At 43.8% G+C, this 16,282-nt stretch overlaps 2 protein-coding genes across 3 annotated transcripts in view; one reads left to right on the forward strand and one right to left on the reverse strand.

Moving 5' to 3' along the window:
- The first annotated feature begins 201 nt into the window (after nucleotides 1–201).
- The window catches only part of bckdha (branched chain keto acid dehydrogenase E1 subunit alpha), a 38,032-nt gene continuing 21,951 nt past the window's right edge, over nucleotides 202–16,282 (forward strand). Inside the window, exons 1-7 of the mRNA XM_068019076.1 lie at nucleotides 202–337; nucleotides 5,965–6,141; nucleotides 11,819–11,905; nucleotides 12,429–12,537; nucleotides 13,681–13,842; nucleotides 14,631–14,837; nucleotides 15,613–15,754. Of these exons, the coding sequence (XP_067875177.1) occupies nucleotides 224–337; nucleotides 5,965–6,141; nucleotides 11,819–11,905; nucleotides 12,429–12,537; nucleotides 13,681–13,842; nucleotides 14,631–14,837; nucleotides 15,613–15,754 (998 nt within the window). The 5' untranslated portion in view covers nucleotides 202–223. The remainder of the gene's footprint in view (nucleotides 338–5,964; nucleotides 6,142–11,818; nucleotides 11,906–12,428; nucleotides 12,538–13,680; nucleotides 13,843–14,630; nucleotides 14,838–15,612; nucleotides 15,755–16,282) is intronic.
- The window catches only part of LOC137353094 (N-acetyllactosaminide beta-1,3-N-acetylglucosaminyltransferase 2-like), an 81,282-nt gene continuing 65,825 nt past the window's right edge, over nucleotides 826–16,282 (reverse strand). For both annotated transcript variants that reach the window (XR_010969812.1, XR_010969811.1), the window contains exon 2: nucleotides 826–2,408. The gene's annotated coding sequence lies outside the window, so the exon portion shown is untranslated. The remainder of the gene's footprint in view (nucleotides 2,409–16,282) is intronic.

Below are 16,282 nucleotides of genomic sequence, written 5' to 3' on the forward strand. Positions count from 1 at the left end.
CCATAACGACAACACCATGCCATGGGGCAACTGCCCCTCACAAAAGACCCTTTCTATAAGCGACTACTCGAAGCCTTTACTAATAATGGCAATAAAGCGCGTTCATTTAGATTTTACGGTGGTGTAATTTTTGCTGTTGTTCGGTCTGTGAGGTGGCGGCTCGGGTTCCGCTTCCGAGTGCGATGGCAGTGCGGGACAGGCGGCGGCTGGACAGACAGCAAAGATGGCGGCAGTTGTCAGGCGGCTGGGTGGGAAATGGAGCGGCCTCAGGAACGACTGCATCTCATGGCTCCGTCTCCCCTTCATCGGCGGGGTGCAGCGTGCCTTGTCCACCAGTGTAAGTAATTTCCCAGTGCCCAACCTAGGGGAAAATGTGCCTGTCTGTCTCCGTGGGCTGAGGCACTGACCGGCGCTAGCCAGCAGCTGATTGGTCAGGGGAAGGGGGTGGGAGCCCGTGTCTGTCTGTTCAATGGGCTTTAATACCTGAACATACTTAAAATCCTAACTTTACTTTGTTCACTGATTCAGAACTTAATTTATAAATCATAACTTGACTCTGTTCATTGCTTCAGAACTTAATTTATAAATCATAACTTTACTCTCTGTTTACTGCTTCAAAACTTAATTATAAATTATAACTTTACTCTCTGTTTACCTCTTCATGGCAATTTATGAATCATAAACTTACTCTGTTTACTGCTTGCTTCATAGCTTAAATTACAAATCATAACTTTACTCTGTGTTTACTGCTTCATAGATTAATTTATAAATCCGAACTCTACTCTGTTTACTGATTGCTTCATAATTTATAAATCATAACTCCAATTTGTGTTTACTGATTGCTACATAGATTAATTTATAAATCATAACTTTATTCTGTGTTTCCTGCTTTATAGCTTAATTTATAAATCATAACTTTGCTCTGTGTTTACTGTTTCAAAACTTAATAACTTATCATAAACAGAGTACAAAAGCAGGGAAGTTATGCTGAACCTTTAGTTGGGGCCTAACCAGAGCTTTATAGAGTATTGTGTCCAGTTCTAGTCACCACACTTTAGGAAAGATATGAGGGCCTTGAGAGGGTGCAGAGGAGATTTACCAGAATGGTTCTGAGGATGGGGAGTTTTAGTTACAAGGTTAGGTTGGAAAAGCTGGTGGTGTTCTCCCTGGAGCAAAGGAGATTGACGGGAAATTTGATGGAGGTGCACAAGATTATGATAGGCTTAGGTAAGTTAGATAAGAACAAACTATTCTCATTAACTGATGGTACAAAGACTAGGGGACACAGATTGAAGGTTTTGGGCAAGAGATGTAGGGGGAATGAGAGGAAGAACCTTTTATGCAGCGAATGGCAATGACCTGGAACTCGCTGCCCACGAGGGAGCGGAGGCAATCAATGATTTCAAAAGGAAATTGGATGGCCACTTGAAGGAAATAAACTTGCAGGGCTATGGGTTTGAGTGGAGGAGTGGAACTGATTGGATTGCTCTGCAGAGAGCTGGCATTATGGACCGAATGGCCTCCTTCTATGCTGTAAATGACTCTATGACTCAAACTTTACTATGCTTAATGATTGCTTCATGACAAATTATAAATCATTGCTTTATTCTGTGTTCACTGCTTTGCAACTGAGTAACTTGTTAATCATAACTTTTCTCTTGTGTTCACTACTTTATAATTTATCAATCATAGCTTTACTATTAGTTTACTGATTTTTTTCATAGCTTTTTTTTACTTAATATAATCATTTTTGTTTTTATTTATATATGCTGTAGGGTGTGGTAGAATTCTGATTATGTTAATCCAGATGTCTGGACTAATAATTTGGAAACATGTTCAAATCCCACCACGACAGTTGAGGAATTTTAATTCATTCATTTTTTTCATTACTTGTTCACGGGATGTGAGTTTCAGTGGCAAGGCCAGCATTTGTTTGCCATCCATAACTGCCCTTGAGAAGGTGGCAGTGAGCCGCTGCATTCTGTGTGGTGTGGGTACACCCACAGCGCTGTTAGGTAGGGAATTCTAGGATTTTGATGAGGGAACGTTGAGATATTTCCAAGTTGGGATGACTTGTGAGTTGAAAGGGAACTTGGAGATGATGATGTTCCCATGCGATGTCAGCGTCATTACACCTCTGAAACTGACAACAACCTTTGGAGTCAACACGAGTGGTTAAATGTGGAAATTCAGAAGTTCCTGTCAGTGATTCTACGCTTCTCTATAGGGTGTGTTGTTGAAGTTTACACTCAATTAGGAATCATGGAACTGACCAGATGTTGTCCTTTTACATTAATAATCACGCTGTAAAATCCCTTGAAAAAATTTGCACCTTGTTGAATGAAGTGTAATGAGGGCTTTTGACAGCGTAGTAAGTTCATAATCACTACTGAACAGTCTCCCTGGCCCTGAAAAACAAATTTTATATTTGTGGAATGTCAGATTTCTCCATTATGATTTTTTAAAAATCCACATTTAAATTTTTTTTAAAACAAGTTTGTTATTTTCACTTCTACCTTATATGTATGTCTCAATCTTTATTTCGCGCTCTGTAAAATTATATTAAGAAATGATGGATACTCAGTGCTTTTAACTTCCTGGTTTGCTGTTTATGAGAATACTTCAATGGCTATTTACCCTGCTTGATGACGTACTGTTGCTAGATGCCTAGTGATCCCCTTGACTTGGCGCCAGATTCAAAAGGACGTCAGAAAAGGGAATTCCCGCCACTGAGATCACTAGGGTTTTGTGGGCAGCTTTCTTCGAGGTCAGGGGTGAAAACCTTCACTTTGCTGCTGAAGCAAAATCTGGCCCATTATCTAGTCATGTAGCAATCTCATTGCTGTTTACGGGACCTTGCCTGTAAAACAACGGTGACTACCCTTCGAAAGTACATCAGCTATTACAGTATTACTTCATTGGCTGCAAACGTTCCTTAGGATGAGGATGTGAAAGGCGCTTTATAAATTTAATTTTTTTCTTTTTCGATTGCTTCACATATTTGTTCTGATTGTTTAGCACATCAATGAAGTGTTAGGAGCGACATTAAGATCGAGATTATCCACAATCTTGTCGTTGTGGTTATCTGTCCCAGTTAGTTATGCCGATGCCTAGATAGACTGCAGTCATCTTGTAGGTTGATTACGATTTCCTCTGGAGTGAATTTTACCCATTATGGTTTAAGAGCATGACCCCATTTGTTGTGTCTGACTCTTTTAAAAAAAAAACACAGTTCCGCATGTTTAAATCAGTTTACTTTTTGAGACCAGTTAATCTGCTGAGAAAGGAAGAATTTGCAATAGTCATGCTAGGCCCCAACCTGCCAAGAACGAGGCACATTAATTTTGTCATGAACATTGATTTTAAACTGTTACTGAAGTTAAGAAAGGATTTGTTAAACAGATCAGCCGTGGCTGGAAAAGACATTTGCAAATTAACAGACAGTGTTTGGAAGGACAAAGCAGCCATTCCCTGACATTCAAACCACAATGGACTTTTGATCACCAGACTTTGAAGTTGGGGGAGCTCGCATTCTAGGTTGACTGCTAAGATGGCCGAATATACAAACTGACATGGTCAGACCAGCTAGTCACACGACTAACCTGCTGGGCAACCTGAGTTTTTTGAATTTGTGCAAACAGATTGGGCAGAAAGCAGAATGCTCCTGGACTGAGAAGAACTCTCCTGGCTGGCTCACCACAGCCTCTCCTGCCTGTCTGCCTGCTCCCATCTCTTTCTCACTAGCTTCTGAATCCACTGAAGACACATGAACCCCACGAGAGAAAAGTCTCCTACAGTGAACAAGGTTTAAGAAGAATACTGGGCCCCAACGAAAAGCAAGATCTACCTACAATCAAGGACCCTACAGTGAGCTCGAAGACCTGTAACAAAAAAAACCTCCTCAGCTATTGCCTCAAACTTTACCACTTTATCTCTTCTGTTTTCTTTCTATCTCTATCTGCATGTGTGAATCGCATGTGCATGCTAGCATGGGCGTGCCGTGCATCCGTAAGCATTAACCGAATTCGAGTTTAAGTTTAATAAAATTACAACTTTTCTTCTTTAAACCTGAGAAAACCTGTTGTTCTGGTTTCTTTGCCTTATAAATTGGAAAGCGTTGAAAAAAGATTCACCAAGGGGGAGCTAAAAACACAATGTGTTTAAAATTAAACCCTGTTACAGTAAGACCAGGTGAAGGTTGAAAGGGAGCCCTAGACCTCTTTCCCACCTGGTCGTAACACAATGGTATAGTGTCTTTCACAACATCAGGATGTCTCAAAGCACTTTACAGATAATTAAGCACTTCTGAAGAGTAGTTACTGTTGTAATGTAGGAAACATAGCAGCCAAATTGCACACTGCAAGCTCCCACAAACAGCAATGAGATACTGATCAGATAATTTGTTTTTCATGCTGTTGGTTGTGGGATAAATGTTGGCCAGTGCACTAGGGAGAACACCCCTGCTCTGCTTCAAAATAGTGCCATGGGATCTTTTATGTCCACAAGATGGGGCAGAGGGGTCCTCGGTTTAACGTCACATCTGGAAGATGAATCCATTGACAATGCAGCACTCCCTCACCATAGCACTGGAGTATCAGCCTGGTTGGTTTCTGTATTCAACTTTTGAAGTGATACTGAAAGCACAGTTGTTTGACTCAGAGGTGGGAGTGCTACCACTGAGGCAAGGTGACATTCAGGAAAGGGACTGCAGGGTACAGGACAGATTTAACCTTGAGCAAGGGTGGAATTATTAGTGCGTTCTCTGATTACCAGGACTTCCTATCAGTTTGCACAGGCATTGAATTCCTATTTACTTGAATGTTTTTTGCACTTGTTACTGAATCACATACAGAGTTAGTGAGACCACCTCTGCTGTTAATTGCTGGTGGTTGCTGAGTTTATGTGCTGTGTATGCATCATTTTTCTGGCCTTCTACGGAGGAGCAGATACAGTTGGGGGACAAAGTATGTGTAACTCACGTGAACGTTCTTTGTGTGTGAGCCGAGGCACAGTCAGTAGGCTATTCGACTGTGGAAAGCTTCGCAGTCCAGCCTGATGCTTTCCTTGCCTGATGCTCCGATGCAAATACTGTGGTTCATTCCATCCCATGTTCCCCTTTCTTCTAAGCTGGAACAATTGAAGTATCTCAACTGATGTAACAATGTTAAAAAAAATATATACTCAAAGAGATATGTCTGGTGCCAAAGTGTCTCGCAGTCCTACCTCTTGACTTTGTGTGCTTCATTTGAATTGGTGCGAGGAGGCTGGCGGTTAGGATGCATAGGGGTGGTGGCAATCACAAGAATGGGGTCCACAGTGTTAGAGTCGGACACTTTGCTGTTTGTTGCAGCATTTCCTGCCTTACAACATCATTGGTTGTAAAGTATTTTGAGACGTTATATAAAGTGCCAGCTCTTTGAAAGAGCGATCCAATTACTTCCACATCCCCCTCTTTTCCCACAGCACAGCTTAGGTTTTCCTTTTCAATTATATATCCAATTCTCTTTCGAAAGTGACTGTTGCATCTGCCTCCACCACCCTTTCAGGCAATGCATTCCAGAACACAACAACTTGCTGTGTAAAAAAAAAAATTATCCTCTGCTGCCCTCAGGTTCTCTTTGCCAATTACCTTAAATCTGTGTCCTCTGGTTCCTGACACTCCTGCCAGTAAAACAGTTTCTCCCTATCTACTCTATCAAAACCCCCTCATAATTTTGAATATCATTATTAAATCTCCTTAAACTCTGTTCTCAGGGGAAAAAAAATCTCAGTTTCTCTAATCTCTCCGCACAATTGAAGACCCTCATCCCTGGTTCCATTCTGTGTGTGGGGTTACTTTGCATCTGTACACATGCTGTGATAGTCCCACTTTCTCCGATACCCTGCTAAATGTAATGCATGTTTTGTATAGAAATGTGTTTTTTTTACTGGGCGTCTAACAGTCTTCTCCCTCTCTTCCTCCAGCATGCAGTTCATCAGCAGCAGTTCACATCGCTGGATGAGAAGCCGCAGTTCCCAGGAGTCTCCGCAGAGTTTGTGGACAGGCTGGAGTTTATTCAGCCTAATATCATATCTGGTATCCCCATCTATCGGGTGATGGACCGACAAGGACAGATCATAAATCCTGATGAAGACCCCAAGGTACGCTCTCACAATCGCAGTGTGCACTATCTCAGATTGAAGTCATAACAGCTTCTATTTAGGTTCAATTCAAGAGAATTCCAAAGAGGTTCCTCGAAGTGGGTTTACTAAGAACAATCTCTTGTCAGCCCCTTGGGTAGCTCTACCGCCTGGTGTTGGCACTGAAGTGCACAGGTGAGAAGCTTCCAACTTGATTCTCGTGACTTGAGCTGTGAACTGATCTCAGCGACAAGGTTCCTGGGCTGAGGAGGGGTTCCTGCTCCTGACCACCCAGTGACTCCCATTGGAAGTGAGTCACTGCGAGGAGAAACAGGATTAGGCTGTACCACAATGCCCCCCCCCCCCCTCCCCACCGTGGTTAAATAGCCTGTCGGTGCGGGCTTGCTACAGACTCTCGTGGAAAATGGCCGCCTGGGTGCAGTACCAGAGGGTTGCTCGCATACAAGAGCCATAAACTAAACTAGGTAGGTGAGGGTTCAGACTTGGGTAGGGTAGCAAAGCAAGGGATAGAGTCAAGGCAGGAGAGCAGAATAGGGAAATGAAGGTCAGAGATAGCAGGAAGGGACAGAGAGAAAAAACCTAAGAACCCACCAACAGTCAAGACTAGATGGTACAAAGATAACAAAAAGACAAAACTAAAGGCTCTGTATCTGAATGTACGTAGCATTCATAACAAAGTAGACGAAGTGATAGTGCACATTGAAGTAAATAAGTATGATCTGATAGCCATTACGGGAGATGTGGCTGCAGGATGACAAAGATTGGGTCCTGAATACTGAGGGGTATATGACGTTCAAAGGAATAGGAAGCTAGGTAAAGGTGGAGGAGTAGCACTGTTAATCAAGGATGGCATTGGTGCAATAGTTAGAGATACCTTGGTTCAGGAGCTCAGGATGTAGAATCATTTTGGGTGGAGATGAGGAATAGTAGGGGAAAGAAGTCACTAGTGGGAGTGGTCTACAGGCCCCCTAACAGTAGACGTAATGTAGGATGAAGTATACAAGAAGAAATATTGGGCGCTTGTGATAAAGGGATAAATAATTATGGGTGATTTTAATCTACATATAAACTGGAAAAATCAGATTGGTAATAGTAGCCTGGATGAGGAGGTCATAGAATGCTTTCAGGATAGTTTCTTAGAGCAGCACGTTCTGGAACCAACCAGAGAGCAGGTTATATTAGACTTGGTATTGTGTAATGTGACAGGATTAATTAATAACCTCAGAGTAAAGGCGTCTCTAGGTAGCAACGACCACAATATGATTGAATTTTACATCCAGTTTGAAAGAGAGAAGAATGGGTGTAAGACGAGTATTTTAAACTGAAATAAGGGTAACTATGTGGGCATGAAAGCTGAGCTAGCTGAAGTGAACTGGGTTACGAGGCTAGGAAATAGATCAATAGTGAAACAATGGCAGACATTTAAGGGGATATTTCAGAATACTCAGAATAAGTATATTCCTACTATAAAGAAAAATTCTAAGGGGAGGACTCACCATCTGTGGTTAACTAAAGAAGTTAAGGAAAGCATCAAACTTAAGGAAAAAGGATATTAATTGCACAAAGATGAGTGGCAGGTCAAAAGATTGGTAAGAGTATAAAGAACGGCAGAGAATGACTAAAAGGTTAATCAGGAGAAAGAAATTAAAGTATAAGAGGAAGCTAGCTAGAAAAGTAAAAATGGATATCAAGAGTTTCTACAGGTATTTAAAAAGAAAAAGAGTAAGTAAAGTGAGTGTTGGTCCTCTGGAGAGTGAGAATGGGGAGTTAATAGTAGATAATAAGGAAATGGCAGATGAAATGAACAAATATTTTGCTTCTGTCTTCACTTTCAAGGATACAAAAAACATTCCAGTAATAGCTGTAAACCAGGAGGTGGACGGAAGAGAGGAACTTGGTGAAATTACAATCACCAGGGAAGTGGTACTGACCAAACTGTTGGAGTTGTGGGCTGACAAGTCCCCGGGTCCTGATGGGCTTCATCCTAGGGTCTTAAAAGAGGTGGCTAATGAGATAGTAGATGCGTTGGTGTTAATTTTTCAAAATTTGCTAGATTCTGGAAAGGTTCCATTAGACTGGAAAGTAGCAAATATAACCCCTCTATTCAGGAAGGGTAGGGAGGGAGGCAGACGACAGGTAACTATAGGTCAGTTAGCTTGATGTTTGTCAGGGGGAAGGTGTTAGAATTGATCATTAAGGAGGCTATAGCTGGGCACTTAGAAAAACTCAAGGTAATCAGGAATAGTCAGCATGGTTTTGTGAAAGGGAAATCATGTTTAATTATTTTATTGGAGTTCTTTGAAAGAGTAACATGCGCTGTGGATAAAGGGGAGCCCGTTGATGTACTGTACTTGGATTTCCAGAAGGCATTTGACAAGGTGCCACATAACAGGTTATTCTGCAAGATAGGAGCTCATGATGTGGGGGGTAACATATTGGCATGGATAGAAGATTTACTGGCTGGCAGAAAACAGAGAGTTTGGGGCGGCACAGTGGCGCAGTGGTTAGCACCACAGCCTCACAGCTCCAGCGACCCGGGTTCAATTCTGGGTACTGCCTGTGTGGAGTTTGCAAGTTCTCCCTGTGTCTGCGTGGGTTTCCTCCGGGTGCTCCGGTTTCCTCCCACAGCCAAAGACTTGCAGGTTGATAGGTAAATTGGCCATTATAAATTGCCCCTAGTATAGGTAGGTGGTCGGGAAATATAGGGACAGGTGGGGATGTGGTAGAAATATGGAATTAGTATAGGATTAGTATAAATGGGTCGTTGATGGTCGGCACAGACTCGGTGGGCTGAAGGGCCTGTTTCAGTGCTATATCTCTAAACATAAACATGCATAAATGGGTCCTTTTCCGATTGGCAGGATGTGACGAGTGGAGTCTCGCAGGGGTCTGTGCTGGGGCCTCAACTTTTTACAAGTTATGTCAATAACTTAGATGAAGGGAGTGATAGTATGGTAGCTAAATTTGCAGATGACACAAAGATAGGTAGGAAAGTATGTTGTGAAGAGGACATAGGGAGGTTCCAGACTGATTTAGATAGGTTGAGTGAGTGGGCAAAAATCTGGCAGATGGAGTATAATGTGGGAAAATGTGAAGTTATTCACTTTGGCAGGAAGAATAAAAAAGCAGAGTATTACTTAAATGGAGAACGACTGCAGAATTCCGAGGTGCAGAGGGGTCTTAGTGTTCTAGTGTATGAGTCACAAAAAGTTAGTTTGCAGGTACAGCAAATAATCAAGAAGGCTGATGGAATGCTATGCTTTATTACAAGAGGAATTGAAAATAAAAGTACGGATGTTATGCTGCAGTTATACAGGGCATTGGTGAGACCACATCTTGAATACTGTGTGCAGTTTTGGTCTCCTTATTTAAGGAAGGATGTAAATGCGTTAGAGGCGGTTCAGAGGAGGTTTACTAGATTTTTACCTGGAATGAACGTGTTGTCTTATGAGGAAAGGTTGGACAGACTGGGCTTGTTTTCACTGGAGTTCTGAAGAGTGAGGGGAGACTTGATTGAAGTTTATAAGATCCTGAACGGTCTTGACAAGGTGGATGTGGAAAGGATGTTTCCTCTTGTGGGTGATTCCAGAACTAGGGAGCACTGTTTTAAAATTAGGGGTTGCCCTTTTAGGACAGACGTGAGGAGAAATTTTTTCTCTCGGAGGCTTGTGCGACTTTGGAACTCTCTGCCTCAGAAGGTGATGGAGGCGGGGTCACTGAATATTTTTAAGGAGGCGGTAGATAGATTTTTGTTAGACAAGGGGATCAAAGGTTATCGGGGTAGATGGGAGTGTGGAATTCGAAACACAAACAGATCAGCCACGATCTTATTGAATGGCGGAGCAGGCTCGATGGGCTGAATGGCCTACTTCTCCTAGTTCGTATGTACATGGAAAGAGGCAGCATTTTTGACAGGATGGAGGGTGGGGGAGGGCGAACAGTTCCTGAGGGGAGGTTGGTACACTGTTCCATTCCAGTTCCTATACAGCTGCTGGTGAGGTTGTGGTGCTCTGGTTGGACTCTTATCCCACTGCTTGGATATTTTCATTCAGATGGTGTGGCTTGCCTGTCTTGCTGGAATGTTGCTCTGAATTTTTAAAGCCCCAATTGACTTAATGCTTTGATATGTGTAATTTGTTTGCTGAAATTTGCTGTATGGGGTGATGACATCTGGCCACTAGATGGCACAAGTGTTTTGTTCTATGACCGTTCAAACACACACTGAGATTCCCCAGTGCCAAAATTTCAAGGTCATTGGATTTGAAATTTTTTAATAAAGTTATTATTTTATCGTTTCTCCAGTAAATCTGGTGTGGTTCTCCATCAATACATAATAATTAAAGTGCATTCTGTAAATCTCAATGCATCACCCCATTCCTATTCGCCCCTACAGTGCTTCTTGTATCACAGAGCAGAGGCCATCAGGTTAACTTTTTTTTAATGATGGTCAGAACTTTGAAATTGAAATTGTTTGGACTGGGGGTGGGAAGTATCTTGTGGCAGATTAGGATATGGTAGGAGATGTCACTGGACTAGTAACTCAGAGTAAAGGAGTTCAAATCCCTCCAGGACAGTTTAAGAAACAATTCCATTTTTAGGGAAAATAAGCTGGTATCAGTAAAAGTGACCATGACGTTGTTGGATTGTTGTACAAACCCAACTGATTCACTAATGTCCTTTAGGGCAGAAAACCTGCTGTCCTTACCCAGGCTGGGCCAATATTCCCTCTAACTTCTCTTTGCTGTATGCACTGCACAGTCCCTTTTAATATTGCTGCGCATGTGTGCATCTTAAAGGGAACATTGGTTGTGCGCAGGCTGTTTGTTCCCTGCACGATCAGTTCTGGATTGCTGCATGGCTGCACACCCACGCGGCTCAAAGGGCACATTGATCTGGGCCTATACGTGACTCCAGTCCCACACCAATGTAGTTGACTCTTAACTGCCCTCTGAAGTGAGCTAGTGCACACTTACTTGTATCAGTTATGCAGTGGTTGAAGAAGGCAGCCCATCACCACCGCAGGGGATGAGTAATAAATGCCAGTGATGTCCACATCCCGAAGACCTTTTAAAAAATATTGTGTCACGGGCCAGAGATCCCCAATTCTTTCCAGCACCCCCCCCCCCACCACCAAAGAGAATTTCCAATCTCAGCTGAACATTTTGGGGCAGACGCCAATTGGAAGCCTGGTCCTGCTCCATAGGAAGGAAAATCAGAAATTACCCTTCCCTGTCACCCATCCCCCAACAAGTGTTTGAGAACAATATTGCGAAGCAATGACAGGAGCTCTTTAAATGATGGTAAACCATGGAATCATACAGCACAGAAGGCCTTTCAGCCCATCCTGCCTGCGTCTTTAGTCCCATTCCCCTGCTCCTTCCCCATAGCCCTACAAAATATGTTATGTTTTTTAAAATAACTTTGTGCTAACGTAGAGTTGGTTTTGAAAATTTGAACATTTTTGTCCCTAAGACCTAAGTTAGTTGTGCCTATTGCTGGTGTGGCAACCGTCTTTTACCCTTGACGGGGCTGTGTACTCACAGCATGGTAACATTATGGCGGGGTTGAAATTGCTGTTCTTGCTGGCAGTGTTAACTTTTCCATTCACTGGCCTGCCGTGCATTTCACTGTTCTTGGATTGTTTGTTTTCTTCACTGTCTCTCTCTTCTTCCTGCAGTTGCCGAAGGACATGGTACTGAAGTTCTATCACAAGATGACGCTGCTGAACACAATGGATCGCATCTTATACGAGTCCCAGCGACAGGTAAACAAGAGTGCAAGAGAGAGGAACAGATCATTTACTCTGCCTGTTTTGTCACTGAGGCGCTAATTACTTTTGCCTTGAGTACAATAATTTAGGCTGGTGCTCCGGTGCAGTACTGAGGAAATGCTGCACTGTTGGAGGTGCTGTTTTTTGGATGAGAAGTTAAACCGAGGCCTCGTCTGCCCTCTCAGGTGGACCGAAAAGATCTCGTGGAACTATTTATTTCTCAGCCAATGCCTAAAAACAGATTGTCTGCTCATTATCTCATTGCTGTTTCTGGGAGCTTGTTGTGCGCAGATTGGTGTCTACGTTTCCAACATTACAATAGCGATTACACTTCAACGAGTGCGTCATTGGCTGTAAGGTGCTTTGGAACTTCCTGAGGTTTGTGAAAGGTGCTATTTAAATTCAAGTCTTTTATTTGGCCTGCAAGTGTGATTTGCTTTGATAAGACCTGTCCTGCTCCTGTGGATGTGTTGTTCATAGACCCATGCCACATTTAGACATCTTGCTTATATTTCAGGGCCGCATATCCTTTTATATGACCAACTATGGTGAAGAGGGCACACACATTGGCAGCGCCGCTGGGCTGGAGCCTAATGACCTGGTGTTCGGGCAGTATAGGGAAGCGGGTAAGTGAAATGTGGGAATTATAGTCTGGGTAACACAGTCTGCCAGCAGAACTGGTGTGAAGTCAGGGCTGCAATGCCCTGCTTCCTCATCCAACAAGTCCCTGCTTTCCAATGGTTATGCAGGCAGGAATAACATTTCGGGAGTTCGCTGAGTCGCTAAACCTTTTTCTAAATTGCTAGTTAGGCCTCAGCTGGAGTATTGTGTCCCATTCTGGGCACCACACTTTAGGATGTCAAGGCCTTGGAGAGGCTGCAGAGGAGATTTACCAGGGAATTCATTTATGTGGAGAGACTGGAGAAGCTGGTGTTGTTTTCCTTCAAGCAGCAAAGGTTCAGGGGAGATTTAATAGAAGGAGTTTGATAAAATAAATAAATGTGTCCAGTGACGGAAGGGTCGGTAACCAGAGGACACAGATTTAAAATAATTGGTAAAAGAACCAGAGAGGAGATGAGAATTTTTTATGCAGCGAGTTATGATGATCTGAAATGCACTGTCTGAAAGGGTGGTGGGAGCAGATTCAATAGTAACTTTCAAAAGGGGAATTGGAAAACCTTGCAGGACTATGGGGAAAGAGCAGGGAAATGGGATTAACTGCATAGCTCTTTCAAAGAGATGGCACAGGCATGATGGACAAATAGCCTCCTTCTGCATTGTATGATTCCATGATTAGCTTCCCCAGCAGTGCAAGTCAGAGGGAGGCTTCCCAGGCCATCCTCTCCGCCCTGACACAACATAAGGGTGATCCAACGGAGCTAATGTACCCCACTGGTTTTGTGGACGGCAGAGAGAGAAAGTGTCCTTGTCGGTTCTGTGCCTACTTACCTGTCTTAGTGGTTCAGGTGAGTGTAAAAGATCACATGGTAGCGTTTGAGGAAGAGGATAGAGTTCTCCCAGCGTCCTGGCTAATATTCCTTCCTCAGTTAATATCACCTAAAACAATAGATTATCTCATCATTCGTCTCATGTGCAGTTTGCAGGATCTTGGTATGCTTGTCTTGGCTCCCAATTAACAACAGTTATTGGGCTTCAAAGTTACTCACTGGGGACAAGCAGCTCTCTGTGGCACCCTAGAGAAGTGGTGGGGCACTGTGTAATCGCCTGTTCTCTTTCTCTAACTTACTTGTATTTTCTCCCCTTCGTAGGCGTCTTAATGTACCGAGGCTTCCCACTGGAGCTCTTCATGGCACAGTGCTATGCCAGTGCCAAAGATGTGGGTAAGGGGCGTCAGATGCCTGTCCACTACGGCAGCAAGGATCTCTGTTTTGTTACAATCTCATCTCCCTTGGCGACACAAATACCCCAGGGTAAGAATTTACATTCTAACTACCTTCACCCTCTCTTACCCCTCCGTCACTCTTTCTTATCCCTCCTTCACTCTCCTGCTCCCTCGCCTTCACTGTAAAATTGGACTGTTTATAAAATGTGTGACCAATCTAACGCCGCCAGCCTCTCGCCGAGCGGTTTAGGTTAAAATTTCCCCTTTGGCTCCCTCCCTCCCACACTTTATTTAAACAGATGTTTCACAGGGGTTTGCCCACTAGATGCCAGCAGAGTGCTTGACTTACAAACAGGAAGCTACTAAACGGCCTGCAGAACTCGAGTGTTCACAAGACTGACTGCAGCGCCCCTCCCTGGGCACAGCGCCCTTCCTCTGCCCCTTTCCCCCGGGTACAGTGCCTAATCCCCCTTCCCTCTCTTCACTTAACCCCTTCCCTGGGTATAACACTCCTTTCCCTGGGTGTTGTGCTCCTCTGCCAGATCGGGATTACCCTCAGCCAGCCCAGCGTCCTCACACTGTTTATCTTGTGCTAGTGGCACTTTATCTTTGAAAACCTATTTTCTCTCCATTCTGCAGTTGTATTTGCCTGCTTCATGTCCCCTTGCTGCCCCAGGTGTATGCCCCTAGGCCCATACTGGCACTGTCGTGGGGCAGGGGGTGAGGGTGGCGGTGTTTTGGGGGGGGCACAGAATGCCAGCCCGAGGGGTGATTGGTCCTTCCATAACGTTGTTTTGTTTTTTCCCCCTCCACATAATGGCAGGTCAGTCCCTCCTGTTTGAATTCTCTGACACCCTGCCTGCTTTCTGCTTCTAGCTGTTGGGGCTGCATACGCCTACAAAATTAGCCAGGAAGACCGTGCAGTCATCTGTTACTTCGGAGAAGGTGCTGCGAGTGAAGGAGACGCTCACGCTGGTTTCAATTTTTCAGCCACTCTAGAGTGTCCCATCGTATTCTTCTGCAGGAACAATGGCTATGCAATCTCAACGCCAACTCATGAGCAGTACAGAGGCGATGGCATCGGTAGGTATTGGGAGTGTAGTGGAGAGGTGGTGATGGCATCAAAAGGTCTTTATAGAATCAAAGAATGATACAGCGCAGAAGGAGGCTGTTCGGCCTATCGTGCCTGTGCCAGCTTTTTGGAAGAGGTGTCCATTTAGCCCCATATCCCCACTTTTGGCCCATAACTTTACAAATTTTTCCTATTCAAGTATTTATTCAATTCCCTTTTGAAAGTTATTGAATCTGCTTCCACCACCCTTCAGGCAGTGTATTCCAAATTATAGCAACTTACTCTGTAAAAAAAAAAATGATTGTGCACATGGCCTCTGGTTCTTTTACCAATCACCTTAAATCTTTGTCCTCTGGTTACTGACCCTTATGACACTGGAAACAGTTTGAACACCTATCAGATTTCCTCTTAACCTTCTCTGCTCGAAGCAGAACAATCACAGCTTCTCCAGTCTCTCCATGTAACTGAAGATCCTCATCCCTGGTACCATTCTAGTGAATCTCTTCTGCACCCTCACCAAGTCCTTGACATCTTTCCTAAACGTTGGTGTCCAGAATATTGAATGTGAAGTACAGAGGCGATGGATCGGTTGGTATTGGGAGTTGGGGTGGGTGAGATGCCTGTTTTACACTCTGCCTAATAATATTTATTGAAGTCAATGAAGGATAATATTGTGGAGTATAAAACAAGCTGCTGACTGCTCCCTGCCAAGGCTAAACCATTGCAACATCCTCTGGATCTCTGGGATCACCTGCATTGTTTAACTCCTTCTCTCTGTCCTAATAGCTGCCAGAGGCCCCGGTTATGGAATAATATCGATCAGAGTGGATGGGAATGATGTCTTTGCTGTTTATAACGCCACCAAAGAGGCACGGCGCAGAGCAGTAGCAGAAAACCAGCCCTTCCTCATCGAGGCCATGACCTATAGGTAAATACACAGGAGGTTGGCTCCTGTATAATGCCCGTTAATGATTCTATCAGCAAATGCTAGCAAGTATTTAACAGCTCCCACTGATGGATTAATGGTAGACCCACACTCCCCTCCTTCTGATGGATAATTACACTCCTGTATCTAAGAAAGGACCATAGGTGAGGGGTCCTTTGATGCATCTTGAATAATATAGATCTGTTTTTGAAAGTCAGTGCAGGTTCCAGTCGACTCTGAATTGATCCATTTTCCAAGATTAGTTGGAATTAATATTTTTTTGGCCTATTTGGTCTTATGCTCCTAGTTTCTCCTGTCTCCCTGTTACAGCATCTACCTGTTACTTGAATGAGGCAGAGGAGAGGACCAGAGGGACAGAGATGGGAGGAGGGCGGGGGGTGAATCACTGGCACAGAGAGATGGGGTGAAACACGGAGTTGGGGTGGGGGTGGAAGTGAATCACTGGGACAGAGTTGCTTCTTTTTATTTAGCACCTTTTACATGCTCAGGATGCCCGAGAGCCAATAAATT

The sequence above is a fragment of the Heterodontus francisci genome, chromosome 40, assembly GCF_036365525.1.
Source record: "Heterodontus francisci isolate sHetFra1 chromosome 40, sHetFra1.hap1, whole genome shotgun sequence".
In the NCBI taxonomy this organism is placed as follows: Eukaryota; Metazoa; Chordata; class Chondrichthyes; order Heterodontiformes; family Heterodontidae; genus Heterodontus; species Heterodontus francisci.